This window comes from Aythya ferina (genome assembly GCF_964211825.1).
Source record: "Aythya ferina genome assembly, chromosome: 5".
NCBI classification, from domain to species: domain Eukaryota; kingdom Metazoa; phylum Chordata; class Aves; order Anseriformes; family Anatidae; genus Aythya; species Aythya ferina.
The window spans coordinates 1856213-1872619 of NC_140301.1; the positions used below are offsets into that span (position 1 = coordinate 1856213).

The 16407-nt window shown below is 40.5% G+C and overlaps 1 protein-coding gene across 10 annotated transcripts in view; it reads left to right on the forward strand.

Annotated features, from left to right (window-relative positions):
- GALNT18 (polypeptide N-acetylgalactosaminyltransferase 18) overlaps window positions 1-16407 on the forward strand; it is a 246548-nt gene that overhangs the window by 214793 nt on the left and 15348 nt on the right. For all 10 annotated transcript variants that reach the window (XM_084519783.1, XM_084519781.1, XM_084519778.1 and 7 more), the window contains one exon: window positions 12592-12756. In XM_084519783.1, the coding sequence (XP_084375909.1) occupies window positions 12592-12756 (165 nt within the window). The remainder of the gene's footprint in view (window positions 1-12591; window positions 12757-16407) is intronic.

Genomic DNA, 16407 nt, shown 5'->3' on the forward strand with positions numbered 1-16407 from the left:
GAAATTGTAGTTCTGTTCTCCAGATGCATACCAAGGAAGGATCTGGACAAGCAGTTTGTTTACTGATCACAGAATCACAGAATCACAGAATTTCTAGGTTGGAAGAGACCTCAAGATCATCGAGTCCAACCTCTGACCTAACGCTAACAGTCCCCACTAAACCATATCCCTAAGCTCTACATCTAAACGTCGTTTGAAGACTTCCAGGGATGGTGACTCCACCACTTCCCTGGGCAGCCTGTTCCAATGCCTCACAACCCTTTCAGTGAAGAAGTTCTTCCTAACATCCAACCTAAAACTCCCCTGGCTCAACTTAAGCCCATTCCCCCTTGTCCTGTCACCAGGCACGTGGGAGAACAGACCAACCCCCACCTCGCTACAGCCTCCCTTGAGGTACCTATAGAGAACGATAAGGTCACCCCTGAGCCTCCTCTTCTCCAGGCTGAACAAGCCCAGCTCCCTCAGCCGCTCCTCATAGGACTTCTTCTCCAGACCCCTCACCAGCTTTGTCGCCCTTCTCTGCACCCGCTCAAGCACCTCGATGTCCTTCTTGTAGCGAGGGGCCCAAAACTGAACACAGTACTCGAGGTGCGGCCTCACCAGAGCTGAGTACAGGGGGACGATCACCTCCCTAGCCCTGCTGGTCACACTGTTCCTGATACAAGCCAGGATGCCGTTGGCCTTCTTGGCCACCTGAGCACACTGCTGGCTCATTTTCAGACGACTATCCACCATCACTCCCAGGTCCTTCTCTGCCTGGCAGCTTTCCAACCATTCCTCTCCCAGCCTGTAGCTCTGCTTGGGGTTATTGCGCCCCAGGTGCAGGACCCGGCACTTGGCCTTGTTGAACTTCATGCAGTTGACCTCAGCCCATCGCTGCAGCCTATCCAGATCCTCCTGCAGAGCTTTCCTACCCTCAAGCAGATCGACACACGCACCTAACTTGGTGTCATCTGCAAACTTACTGAGGGTGCACTCGATGCCCTCGTCCAGATCATCGATGAAGATATTAAAGAGGACCAGCCCCAGCACCGAGCCCTGGGGGATGCCACTAGTGACTGGCCTCCAACTGGACTTGACTCCATTTACCACGACTCTTTGGCCCGGCTATCCAGCCAGTTTCTAACCCAACGAAGCGTGCGCCAGTCCAAGCCAAGAGCAGCCAGTTTCTTGAGGAGAATGCTGTGGGAGATGATGTCAAAAGCCTTGCTGAAGTCAAGGTAGACCACATCCACAGCCTTTCCCTCATCCACCCAGCGCGTCACTCTGTCATAGAAGGAGATCAGGTTCGTCAGGCATGACCTGCCTTTCATAAAGCCATGCTGACTGGGCCTGATCGCCTGCTTGCCCTGCAAGTGCTGCGTGATGGCTCTCAGGAGGATCTGCTCCATGAGCTTTCCTGGCACTGAGGTCAAACTGACAGGCCTGTAGTTTCCCGGGTCTGCCCTCCGGCCCTTCCTGTAGATGGGCGTCACGTTTGCTAGCCGCCAGTCAACTGAGGCCTCCCCCGATCACCAGGACTGCCGATAAATGATGGTAAGCGGCTTGGCCAGCTCCTCTGCCAGTTCTCTCAGTACCCTTGGGTGGATCCCTTCCGGCCCCATCAACTTGTGCACATCCAAGTGCTGTAGCAGGTCACCAACCAGTTCTTCATGGATAATGAGGGCCACATCCTGCTCCCCATCCCCTTCCACCAGCTCAGGGTACTGAGTATCCAGAGAACAACCGGTATTGCCACTAAAGACTGAGGCAAAGAAGGCATTGAGCACCTCCGCCTTTTCCTCATCTCTTGTAACTAAGTTTCCCCCCGCATCCAGTAAAGGATGGAGATTCTCCTTAGTCCTCCTTTTTGTGTTGATGTATTTATAGAAACGTTTTTTGTTATCTTTAACGGCAGATATTTTACTCCACTCTGGGCTTGTTTTTAAGGAAAAAATAGGTAAAATTCGTGTAGCTTAGTTAAATTTAGCTCTGCAAATGCTCTTTCATGTTTTTGCTATATTTAATTCATGAGTTACTTAGGTAACTTAGGCACAGACCAACATAGTATGTACAATAGAGGGAAACCTACTTAGCGAAATAGCTTCTTCCATGTAGTTATCTCACTCTAAGCATAAATTCAGTGTAGCAGGACTCTCCCTTCTGCTGAGAAATCCAATAGCCTCAAAAAGGCCAGCACCTGTTTACCACAGAAAGGTGAGGTTTCCAAAACCTACAGAAGGAGATTGCAAACCCCACAACCTACTGTCACCTGTTACATTGGTTACCCAAGACAAGTTGCTGGTTCCATGACTTAGACTAGTTTTCTGCTAGCTGTGGAGAGGATGCAAGTATTGAATTGTCTCTTTGATTAGCTTCTGCACGGCCTGTGTGGGCATTGTAGCCAGGTATCTGGGAATTAGGAGGGTAGCTCCCCTTCTTCCTGATGGTCTGGAGTGGGTGCATGGGTAAGGATTGTGGCATTGTGTCTCCCCTTCACTATGTCTAAGCACGGCAATTCCTTCTGTCACGAGTGTGGACCATTGTCCCCTGGGAAGGAGAACACTCTGGTCCTAGAGTGCCCATGAACTGACACGTGTTTGAGCTCTGGGAAGAATCAGCTGTGCAAAATAATACAAATCACTAAACAGTGTATTGCACAATAGGCAAATGTAATCATCTTAGTGTTTTTATTCATATGCAAATCAGGAAGTTGTTAAAAGAAGTAACTGTTGTTGATTCAGAACAATCAAAATGATGTTGTAAAATTAATTGACTTTTAATTGAGTCCTGAAATAACTGTATTATTGTGAATATCTACTGACTTTTGATTATGGGGGACTGATGTGCCTAGTGTTATTATTAGTCTAAATAGCACAACAGAATGAGTTTTCTTTATGTCTGTATCCTGCAGATACCTTTACAGGATAATCTACTTTAGATAAAATGCAGGCTCCTAAAACAGGCAGAAAATGCAAGGGAAAATCTGTGACATAATCTACCTTTTGTGATGACGATGGCTTATCCTCATAGCCTAGTCATACCTTAGCAGCCTGAAGCTTAGCACAGCTCTTTTAGCTATTCGCTGTAGGTTTCTCTATTGTACTTGAAGGTCATTCAAACAACATGGATTTAGAGTTGTTGGTTTTACTTTGCTGCCTCATCCACATGAGAAGCAGTTGCTCAGAAAAAACGAGTCTCTTCTACTTGGCCTGTGGAGACCTGTAAGGCCCAAGTCTATATGTGAGCCTTCACAGTAGAACTGAAAGCCCCAGAAAGCAAGCCCTCATGAATGAAAGCAGTGGGAGAGGTATCTTACCGTTTGAACAATCAAGCAATGCACCTCCATGTATTGTAATATTTACTGTTTCATTTCTTGCCAAGGTTTACAGCATGATTTGTGAAAGGGGCCCAATACAGAGTTGGCAGTGTTCTTAGTCACAGGAGAGTCAAAACTCACTAGGCGAATCACTGTAAGCCTTCCCACACAGCTAGGACAGTTGAGTTTACATTAATGTCCCGTGTGACATGAAGCCAATTTTCTGCCTTTTAAACAGCATTATTTATTTAGTTGTTCCTACTCTGGAAAGTCTTCATAATAACTGTTAAGCACTCATGGTAAGAAATCTTTATGTATGCTAATGTCCACCTCCCAATTTCTACCTTTCCTTTAAAAAATATAATTAGCACTGCAAGTACATTAAATGGTGAAAATGTAAGAAAGGAGCAATGTCTAGCGTGTGAGCACCGTGTTCTGGTGTGAGACATGTTTGCAGAACTTTGCAGAACTTTGTGAACTTTGAAATTTATTCATGAACACAGACAGGACTGATGCTACAATTTTTGCATGAGGTCATACACACTCTTCATATAAATTCTAGATGCTGCCTTCTTTCTGTCTGATATTATTTACTGTCACCCTTCAAACAGAGGAGCCACTACTTCGAGATATTTGGTGTCAGGAAAGTGTCATTTTTCAAGAATCAGATGTACCTGAGTTAAGCTACATGTATTTCTCCATTTAACTTTGGAAGGTTTAAAAATGTTTCAGGAAAGAAATTTCGTTTTTAGAACATAGCTGGGTTAGATAAAATTCCATGAGCTTCTGTCAGTCTCTACACAGCGACCAACAACATAGAAACAAATCAGTTGAAGTGATAGCCTTTGTTACTTGAAATACATCTTCTACAGCTAAGGAAAGTTTTTACTTTCTGTAGGCTAGTTTATTTCAGGATTTTGATGCTGTCCACTTAAAACATCAGAAATTCTTTTCTTCAGTTTAATGGGCTTAACTTGGTTCAAAAGGGGGAAATACTACCACATGCCCCAGGGTGGGAACACAAGAGTAACTTTCCTTTTTTTCTCCAAGGGATCAAAAGTTGCAAAGTCCAACCTATTTCTCTTACCCCATCCACTGAATAACCATGCAAAAGGTCCTCATCTGTTAAACCAATTAAACACAAACTCAAAGTGAAATGTAAATAAAAGCCTGACTTTTATAAAAAGAGAAGAACTCACCTGTCAATGACAGAAATGACCAGTGCAAAATGATGCAAGGTGGTCTCTGTTTTCCTTTGGTTGTTATCACTTGTGTCTGCACCATGAGCATTTGAACCAACTCATCCTCCATTAACATGTTGTAAGCTTGGCTGTTAAGTCATGATTCAGTTTAAAAAAAAAAAAAAAAGAAATCACAGCATAGACATGTGGTGTCTGTAATTGTATTCATATTATGAAAAAGCAACTCTGGTGCTTTTAAATACTAAATGCATGGTTACCAAAACTGTCAGAGATTTCATTTACTATAGTGTAGTTTATTAAAAATAATGTTACTGACCGTGAAAACATCATGCCTCAAGACTGCCTCCACCAAGAAAGACAGAAGGGTAATCACTGTAGGCAACTCCCTTCTCAGGCGGGAAAAGGATGAGGTTGAGGGTCTGGACAGTAGTCTGAACCCAGGAAGCAAACCTGCAAAACGTGTCAAGATTGGAGGAAGTACTAAGCATACAGATCGGGGCCAGGCAGAGCACTGCATCACAACCAGTGCCACAAAAAAAGAATGGAGAGTCTTAGTGATCAGAGACTCCTTGCTGAGGGGCACTGAGGCTCCCGTTTGTCACCCAGATAACCTATCCAGAGAGGTGTGCTGTCTTCCTGGGGCATGTGTCAGAGACATAAGGAAGGCTCTGCCACAGCTCATTAAACCGGAGGACTACTATCCTCTTGTTGTCATTCAGGTTGGATCCTGGGAAGCTGCAACTAGAAAAATGAGGAATATTAAAAAGGACTTTGCATCCCTGGGAAGGTTGTTGAAGGGATCAGGGGCGCAGGTAGTGTTCTCCTCTGTCCTCCCTCTGGGTGACCGGGACCCAGAAAGAAGGAGAACGGGACAGGTGAATGACTGGCTGAGCGGATGGTGTCTGGACCAAGGATTTGGGTGTTTCGATCTTGGGCAGCCCTTTGAGAAGCTGGGTATGTGGGCTGCTGACCGACTTCAACTCCATAAGTAGGGCACAAGTGTGTTGGGGAGCAAGCTCTCTGGGCTGATCACCAGGGCTTTAAACTAGGTTTGACAGGGAAAGGGAGGGGAGCTAAAAGTGACAGAAGGGCTGGGTGAAGTTGTCGCTGCGTTCACCATTGAAGATAGTAGGGAAAAACCTCTGAGCTGTCCCATAGGATCGTCTGAGGGCTCCTCGGAGAAGGTGATGATCCTGATCCATCATCCAGATCTTTCTTCTTGCATCCCTCCAGGGGTAACTGCGCCTGCTGCTTCCCTCATGTGCCTGTATACCAATGCATGGAGCATGGGAAATAAACAGGGTGAGCTCGAGATCTGTGTTTGGTCACAGGGCCACGATCTCGTTGCAATCACAGAGATGTGGTGGGACAGCTCGCGTGACTGAATGCTGTCAGGGAGGGCTACATCCTTGTTAGGAAAGACAGGCTAGGGAAGCGAGGGGATGGGGTTGCCCTTTATGTGAGGGAGCAATTAGAGGGTACCCAGCTCCAGCTGGGGGAGGGTGATGGACAAGTGGAGAGCTTGTGGGTGAGAATTAAGGGGTGGGCTGGTATAGGGGACTGTTGTGGAGGTATACTACAGGTCACCAGCTCAGGAGGAGGAAGAGGAGGAGGTTGATGAGGCCTTCTACAAGCAGCTGGTAGTAGCCTCATGATCACGGGTGCTGGTTCTCATGGGAGATTTCAATTTTCTGGACATCTGTTGGGTAAGCAACTCAGCCTGGCACACACAGTCCAAACAGTTCCTACAATGCGTTGAAGATAATTTTCTGATGCAGGTGGTGGAGGAGCTGATGAGGAGGGGGGTGCTCCTGGACCTTGTCCTTACCAACAGGGATGGGCTTGTTAGGGATGTGAAGGTCAAGGGCAGTTGGGGATGCAGCAACCATGAAATGGTGGAGTTCAAGATGGAACTCGGTGGAAGAAGTAAGGCTAAATGCAGGAATGCAACCCTGGACTTTCGGAGAGCCAACTTTGACCTCTTCCAGGACCTGCTTGGGAGTATCTCATGGGCTAGGTTGCTAGAAGGCAAGGGAGCATGTGAGAGCTGGGCTACATTTAAACAGCACTTCTTCCAAGATAAAATGTTCTTCTAATGTTAAAATACCTTAACGTTTTTTGTGTCTTTAAGCCTGTATTTATAGCATCAAATTGTATTATTTAAAGTTTCTGAGCCCCTTGGCTTTACTGTAACCAAATATCAGTTGTTGCTTAGAGTTTAGAAGTTAATTAGTGTACACACATGAAGAGCAAATATGTCAAACAACCAGTACACTTGTGGATTAACTCATTAGATGTGAATCTAAGGACTGAGGTGAAATAGTGAGTAGTTTCCTTCTTACATACTTTATAATTTAAACCTAATTTAGCATGTGGCTACCCTTGGTATACTAGCTGTTTGTCAGTTGATCAGTAAGAAAATTTCAGAGTGAACTGAACATGGACGTGAATAAAACATGGTCATAATTATTTCAAAGTTGTAACATCAGGCTGCACCAGCCTAAAACCTACCTCAAAAAATTAACACATCTTCTAAGTGTTAATATATAGCTTAAGGATGAAAAATTCTGACTTATTTATTTTTAATTCTCAATCTGTGCTCTTATGTTTGTACTCCTTCAGCAGTAAGTTTTTTAGGGCAGCACAAGATGCGGTGATGCTGCTGATTGTTGCTAGAGGATAGCACAGCCTCTCTCCTGTCACATCACATGAAGTGTGTATGCAACTGCAAGGATAATTCTTCGGTTTTCTGAGACTCAGAGTGGCTCATATATTAGTGTGTGTGTATGTCAGGGAATTTATACACAATTGTTGGACTAAAGTGTCAAGGTCACTGTCATTTAAGATGGTTGGTAGAATTAGGTAAACAAGGATGTTTTTTATATACACTCAGTAACAAGGGCATAACAAAGTATTTAAGAGTATGTTTCAATGCATAATTTTGCACAACAGCTTCATGTTTGTAGTACCATGCCAGATATGTCTAGAAAAATCTATGTGATTCTGCTCCATGTGAAATTACTAGCTTGTAGAAATAGCAGCTGCTGCTGGATGCTATTCCTCAGTTGCTCATTGATTTTTATAGCAGGGTTTCCGCAAGAAGGCTCTTTCTACTTGAATATCAAATGGGAAAACACTTGATTTTGATCTTAGTGATATATTTGTGTTAGCCACAATGAACTTGGATTCCGAGGAGAGTTTTCTTATCAGGGTAACAAGGTTCTTTCATTGAGATGTGCTTATGTAACACGAACTGCTGGAAGAGAAATCAGGAACAGCATAAATATCCAAGCAGCAACATTAACCAACTCTGGATTTACTGAAATCCACCAGGCTGCTCTTTAGCTGCAGTTGTACTCAAGTATGAATCTGCTGTGAGACTTTGGATCTAGTATGTCAATATGTTACTCCTGACAATAAATGACTTCATGGACTCACTTGGAAAAAAAATATTGTTCAAAGATGGAATAAAGTAGTGGTGGATCAGACTTCTTACCCCTCTTAGTTATTATGCTAACAGCAGGGTAACAAATAAATACTGCTGTTGGTGAGCATTAAGTTTGCTCATTATAAATGCACAGTCATGTACCATTCTCCAGAGTGATTTCATCTGGGAACACTGCCATAAGGATTACAAATGGCTTTCAGCCTGAAAATTAGTGTGTATTGCTTTAAACTTCCAGTGGGGAGTTGGCAATTTATCCTTCAGATAATTATCTTGTGTTAAGTTGAACATCTTACTGTAACTTTCTGCTACATGGTAAACCAGCTCCTATGAATAATTTACTGCAACTGGCAACTCAGTGCAGCTCTGAGTTCTTTATCAACTCTGGTGGCTTCTACAAGTTTAATAATAAACCTGGAGCCAAAAATCTCATTGCACTTAAAGTCAGTGGAATTTCAGTGTTAATTGCAGTGGGAATAATGATTTGACCTTGTAGGGCAAAATTCTCATGAACAAAAATTCTACATCGTTGTGAGGCCAAAATGATGTATTTGTGTCCAAATAAGGAAAGAATACCTTCCTTGTATTCAAAGACATCATGTTGGTTTTTGTTTGGTTTTGTGCAAATTTTATATTGTATAGGTATTTGAAGTATTTTTACTGTGCAAAAAAGTTTGCTGAATGAGCCTTCATTGCTTGCATGGCAGTTTTAGGAGGTGTTCTGTATGGCGGCACTACATCAAAGCACCTATGATGTGAGTATCCCACAAAAATTATTGTTCTAGCTCTAGAGGAAATTTGCAATGGAAATCCAGCTGGCCTTTTTCTAGAAAGGACAGCAACAACTGCCAGTTTGCAAAGTCCTGACTGACTGACTGATCTGTACCATTGAGGTCTGTCCCAAGCTTTTAGCCTGCTCCGTCTGGCTCAGCTGAGCCTCACTGCCTTCATGAGGCAACTACAGTATGAACTGGGGATGTGTGCTTCATATGGTTCCCCCAGTATAAACAAAAGTAGCCAAATCTACCCAGATGAGCTCCAACACCAGGGAAGACGTATGTATCTGCTAGATGCATATGCTAGATTCAGTATGCATTATCTCAGCTATAACTTTTGTAAATCACAAACTATTTTTTTTTCTGATTTTGAGCCTTCTTATGCAGATCTCTTTTTGCTATGCCTACTTTATGCTTTTGGCACTAGCATGGATGTGCACTTGTGTTTCCCAGTGAGCAGTAACTTAGCAGAGGGTGAATTTTTTGGCAGTTAGGTGGCTGGCTATACAAGTGAAATTTCAAGATTACAGCTGAAAGCAGAGTTTGTCTAGGAGGTGATTAAGTGGAATAGAAAGGCAAAAGCACCCTTTACTCCGAACATAATAATTAAGAATTAGGGAAGCCTGTGACTCCTGGCGTGAACTCTCCTTTTCCCCTTCCATGCTGACTTGATACATGAGATTGCATCAAAAGGGAGGGAGTCATTGAATTCCCCAAAAATGAGCAAGGCTAGGCTTGGTCCAGTGGTAAATGAAGGGCGGTGTTGCTTCTCCTTTATTCTGGAGTTGGTCTGAGTCATAGCTGTGTATGCAGCTATTTTATTTTCATTACAATATTGTACTATGAATTTTCCTGATATTCAATAAAATTCTGTTTTCAGAAAAAGTGAGACTTAGAATAGTAAATAGAAAAAAAAAATGTAGAGCAGTCAGTTTGCCTGAAATGGAAGTGGGAAAAATATTTTGGACAGCAAATTTTCTCTAATATTTCACAGTCATTATGAAGATTTCTTGAGAATCCTAGGCTATGCAGCTGTTAACTACCACTCATTTGTGTGTTCATCTTTCAGCTGTCTTTTTAGAGTAAATAGCTGTCCTTTTTCTTTTCTTTTTTTTTTTTTTTTAACAGAAAAAGCTGTTTAGAACAGATAACAAGTATGTTGCGACTAAACCTCACTCTTTCATCTTAGAAAGATCTTGAGAAACATTCTACTAGTACTATTAATGAGATAACAATCACAGTTTGTTTTATATTTCATCTTAATGTGAATAATCAGAGAGATTAGCAGGTAATAGAAACGGGAAATTAAGTAGTGACCTTAAATAGAACACATCTAGGAAAATAAATTCAAGAAAATTAGTTAAGAAATAATTGTTCTGTTAATTGGAAGATGCAGTATTTAAGGCACAAGGAAATCTGCAAGCAAAGTTTCTCAGAAAAAAAAAAAAGTTATAAACAGTTTAAAAACACAGACAAACAAAAACGTGCACCAATTCAAACTTGCCAGGGGAAGATTAGTTATGAATGTGATCAGTCATGAAGCTGTTCTTTAAAAGCATAAAAAACAAAAACTTTGTGGTAGAGATGTATGTCAAGCTTTGAAGGCAAGGCAATTGCTTTTCTTCAGATGCAGGTATTGCAAGCTTGCTTGCTGTGGACCTTTAGATTAGTAACACCAGATTTTTGTTTTTAACAGATCAGTTTGCGTTACTTTGCAGCAGATTAGCTGCCTGCCCCTGGTGTCCAGAGGAAATTTCTTGGGGACACTGAATGCAGCTGGACCTGTAGAATGGGCAGGGAACACAGGTGGCAAGTGTCAGCCTCCAGAGCCAGCCTGTCAGCGTGCAAACTGCGCTCATCCACCCTTGAGAAGCACCTGGCAAGACTGTAGTTGCAGACATGCCTAAGGCTCAAGCTGTACGTTGACTGACACTTTGCTAGTCACGAATCCTGTGAGTTTCTGACTGTAATATTGAATCCTTGCAATTTCACCTTTTCAAGAGGCAAGTGCCTTTTCTCCAACCTAACTGACTTCCTGAACAAAGGTGTTCTTTTCCCATTGCCCAGGAGACACAGCAGTATATTAATAATATTGCAGTGAAAAAAAAAAAAAACACAGATGGTGAAGTGCTGTGGGCTAGAGCAGACTAATGAAATGTAAGAAGGCTCATTTTCTTACAGAAAAAGGGAGGTTGTTTTTTTTTTTTTTTTTTTTTAATATATCATCCACTTTGGTACCAGTATCCAAACAGGGTTCTTTCTGTGGAAATTCAGCAGCTCTTCAGGGAATGTGTGTGTGCTGCTGGTGTGAAAATGTGTGGCTGTGTTTTGCTGAGACTGAGTCTCTTCTTCAGTGAAAGTATAAAGGAACTTGTATGAATGCTCTACATCAGCAGCTAGCCAGTGTCTTAACTTCAGCGGAACTAAGTACATTTTTGGCTATGAGTTTCCAGTCACTTGAATAAAGACTACTGACACATTTGTTGTTTTAGCAGAAACAAAGATTCAAGGTCTGAGTCAAAATTTGGGCTTCCAAGAAAGTACTGGAGTGATTGTTCAAGAATTATTTTCCTAAATTCCTGCAAAATTTCAATCCTATGTTGTGTTAGTTGATGGTGATGTCACAATACTGTAGAGGAGATATGCTGGAAAAATGTGTTTTGCCTCTATTTTCTGAAGTGTTTTAAACAAAAGTGCTTCTAGTTGTCCATTATGTGCTAAAGTATACTGCAGAACAGCTAGCATATTTATTGATACTTGTTAAAAACATCCTCTTGAAGAAACTACTGCTGTGGGTAGTCATACATTCATCTTTATAGTAACTTATTTAAATATCACAAGTACAAACTTCTTCTTATAGGGTTACGTAGAAGGTGATAAAACGTAAACCTGGTTTTAACATGTAAGACATTATTTTGCCTGCAGGTCACTTTAAAAGATGATCAATAAACTGTTGCATGTGCATACTTAACGAGTGCATTATAAGATGTTATCACGGGGAATCTTTTTCTGGGGCTTGGGTAAAGGAGCCAGGGACTGTCCATAGGTTTTTCAGAAAAGTTGTCTGGCCATGAGCAAACCAAACCAGTAGCTCACTGTTCATTAGCAGTTGAAGCAACACTCGTATAGGGTATGTGTTTTTAAAGTAAGACTGCCATTAGATAAAACATTGTAGTGAAATCATCAGGTTGTACATTATGAGTTCAATTCTGAAATAAGATGTGATATCATTGGATGAGATTCTATAATATACAGAATATCCATAATAATAGAGTAATAGTCATATTATTGGATAAGCAAAGCAGCATCCTGAAAGAGACAGACTAGCCATCACAGTTTTCTTCAGCTGGAGCTTAGTTTTACATGCTGATTATGAACTGGTTATTGGCCAGTCCCGATAGCAGGCAAGGATGCAAGATTTCAGATCTCTTTTTCTAAATTGTTCCACACCGAAAAGTGATGTTAGCAGGTAGGGTGAGCTCTCTAAAGGTAAGTGACAACCTGCTAATTATCTCTGTTAAGCATAATTATATTTGACTCTTATTTCTGTACAGTTTTGCCAGTAGACAGAATAAGGGAGTTCCTCCAACCAGAGCCATTGTTTTGCTTCTGCCCAGAAGGGTGCTCAGACTGAACCAGACTGAGTAGGGGACTGATTTCTGTTAATCAGCAAACATCAACTTGTAGGTAACAATTAATTTAGACCAACTTTTAAAATGTTATGTTACTTCCTGCATAAACAGAAATAATTTAAAAGCCACCATGGGGTCAGCCTACTGCTATTCAGCTCAATTATATTTGCCATTTGGTTTTTGGTATAAAGTGCTTCTGCCTAGAGGCCACAAATCTTGTTTGTGCTTCCTGTTGCAGAATGTTTATTACACAAGCAATCAGCAGCTCCATGTGGGTGTTCTGAGTCCCACTATTGACGATGATGACAACAGATGCCTGGTGGATGTGAACAGCAGGCCCAGGCTCATTGAATGCAATTATGCCAAAGCCAAGAGAATGAAGCTTTACTGGCAGTTTACTCAGGTAAGTCTTACTCATTTCAATGAAGGTTCAAAAAAAAGCTCTGTTTCTATATCTGAAGTGTGAGTAAGTTGTTTAATAACAGGACAGAACCAGATTTATCCTTTTTTTTTTTTTTTTTGCACAGTTCCAGTAAGCTATGTCTACATTTGATCCCAATGTCAGCTATCTCAGAAGGTTATAAAACTTTTATTATATTCTTACAAGTTCAAAATAGATGATTTACTATTTACTAACAAGCTGCTAAGACAAAGTTACTGTTACAGAATGATCCTTAGTAGAGTCAAATGCAAACTAACCTACTTAGGAACAAGAAAAGTGAATTATTTATTTATTTATTTATTTAAGTAGCAGCTCAGAAAAGTGGTTATTGGTTCATGGATGATAACATCCTCATAATGAGCTAGTTTTGCAATTCCTTACTTAAAAAGGTTACTGCATTTTTTTTGGCCTGATGTAAGAAGTGCAAGTAAACATTTAGAAGTAATTTCACAGCGATGAGAATGCTGATAAGACATTGAATCCAGTCTTGGTGTCCACACTTCATAAATGATTTAAAAATACAAGGGAGAACTGCAAAAAAGCCACAGAAGTTCTGAGGCTAGAACACATTTCATGATATAATGCTTACAGAGAGCATGCTACTCAATCTAGCTAAGAGGATGTGGCAGGGTGAGTCAGAAACATATCAGCATTTCCACAGAGGGAGACAGGTTATCCTGAAGACAAAACAGGTTCCAGAGGTTAGAAGCTGAAGATAGTCAAATTTCTTCTTTCAAAAGAAGATGAGGTTTTGAGGTTTTTCCAAAGGTAAAAAATAAGATATTTAGCATATCAGGTACTGACACATCTATATCTTAGGACAAATAAAATGAGATTACAATGCATTCTAAACAAGTACCTGATTTAGCTTCTGGGGAAAATTTAATAGTTTGTGTGAGTTTGAATGGTCCCAGTTGCTCCTCTGCAGTTTTGAGGATATGAAGTACACTTAGTTGTGTACTCCATTTCCGTGAAATACGGTGCAGCTAGCCTTTCTTACTGAAAACCTACATTAGTGGTATATAAGCCCATGAGCTGAGGCTCAGCCTTATGGGGATTTTTATCCCTGTGTTTAGTTTCTTCTATAATATCCACCAAGGGTTTGCAACTGTATTTTCTGGCCACTAGTAAGTTGTTTTGTTTCTGCTATTTTTCTTTGACTTCAACAGCCAAAGGTTAGTTAGTAAGGTATATTAAGACATTGGTATTGCAGTTTAACCTCTTCCTTAGTGCAGAGACCATTCAGACAGTGATCAGTAAAGCATACTATTAACATAATTTGTATTTATACTTGACTGTAATCCAGATCTTTGTCTTTAAATGGGAGCTCTAAAGCAGCAGACTTCAACTACCTAATTGGGAAGGACATTCCAGCTTTCACTTTCAGTTCTTTAAGGGCAGAATTTTAATTAAGTCTTCTATCAAATTTTAACAATGATCTTGTCATGCAGTGTGGTTGTTTCATAATAGGTGCCACCTCTGCACCTGATTTTTTGTATCATTTCTAAAATGTAGAATTAATATATCAATGTATTTCTTTAAATAGCCTTTTGGTAACTTTTTATTACTGTCCAACTATTGCTGAATAGCAGTAACCAATCCTTCAGTAGACGACCCAACCCTTTGGTGACTATTAATGATTTCTACTCCAGGATATTGCTGCCATTTTGTCATACTTACTACGTTAGAGCTCATTTGGGGTTGCAGCAATAGAATGCAATAATTTAAGTAATTAAAAAAAAAAACAAAAAACAAACACTTCTGAAATTGTATTTGACTACTTTAGGATTGTATTTCTAATATGGAATAGAGTGACAGAAAACAATCTCCCACAGAAGGTACGGCGCTGCTAGACTAAACCCTATAGATTGTGCTTAAGTCTTCTATTTAAAAAAAAAATGCTCAGGAGAAGTGAAAGCTAATTAGTTGTTTCCTTATGATAAATTAAGAGACAAATGAAATAATTAAAAGTTTTATGTTCAAATAGGATTTTATTAATATCCAGTGCAATCAAAATGTCGTTATTTCTCATCATACAGCACAGTACACAGCCTCTTGTGCATGCTGTAAGCTAGAGAAAAACTAATGAGAGTCTAAAGCTAATCAGGGCTTTCCAACATCAACCAATGAACTCTGTTTGAATGTTCTCATTTAGTGTGTGGGTAAGGCATGAGCTTCTGTGAATGAACTGGAAGCTGTCTATCTGAGAAAGGTCTTTTTTATTATGTTTGAAAGCTCTGGAATTTCTTCTCCGTATTATGCAGTCAGCAGGACTACTGAAAATTAGCAGGACTGTAAGGATTGATGCTTACGTAGTCTTGAAGTTTTTGAAGTATTCAGATGTAGGTAAGTTTGGACCTGGTGCATAGGGGCATGGTTTAGTGGGTGGCAGTGGTAGTATGTTGATAGTGGGACCAGATGATCCTGAAGGGCTTTTCCAACCTTAATGATTCTATGAAATGGCTATAGCTTTATAGGTGCTATAAATTCTTTTGACTGCAAGGATGCTTTGACTTCTATAGATTCCTAGGTCAGACAGATATTCTATTAAGAATGATGCTATAGGTAAGGAAAAGGAAATGGGAAAATGACAAGACTTACAAGCCAGAGTAGGGTAAACCAACTCAACTAGATTTCCCTGATTAAAAATAAATAAATAAATAAATTTGCCCTACTTACCAAACATGTATCTTGTATCTTAATATTTGAATGAAGACACTTTCTCATTCCTCTGCAAAACATACTCTGTATTCTGAAGGACCATGATAGTCTATAATCTATAATGGGGCAGTGGACTTCAGAAAGCTGACAGAAGACTGCACAGGTTTTTGAAAAGTGCATTTTTCAGATAGCTTTCTTCCTTCTCACTTGCGTTGTTTGAATGTAAAGATGATAAAAATCCTTACGACAAAAGTAGAAAATTGGTGTCATCCTCACCTATTCTCCTTGAGTCTATAGATGTATTGCAGAATTATTGTCCAACTTCATTTACATCTTTGTATGACTAGAACTCCGTGTATATATACATACATATATATAACTTGATTAAAATAAAACATGATTTACTTCAGTGGTTTTTTTTGTTTGTTTTGTTTTTGTTTTGTTTTGTTTTCTGTTATATAGTTACCTTTAGTTGTAGGAAGCTCAAGTCACATGTTCAGGAAATCCATGCTATTCTTTCAGGAAATGCTATCCTTTGGACAGAATAGCAGTTTGTCAGGCGTTAACAGGGAGGAAACCACCACCAGTACCTCAGAAGTTTTCGTTGTATTTTGTGGGGGTTGACTAGATAGAGGCCTTAGGACACTTTGTGGTAGCTTTTCTGTACAGGACAAAATTGTATTGAGCATTCAAAGCTTGTGCTATGTTTGTATAATCAGGATCCGTCTGAGCAAATTTCCATGCTCCACAGCTTTATACAGCTGCCAAATGCAATGAGACCTAATAAAATGTAGGTTTCAGTGACATTTTTGCTTCCAAGGCTTTTTGGAAGCGTTTATAACTGTAGTTATGTCAAATTATGTAAATTAGCCCTGAACAGACTCCCATCAACTGGATAGTGTTCAAGAATTTTGTTGTTGGGGTTATCTGTCAAGTTTTCTCTCCTAGGGA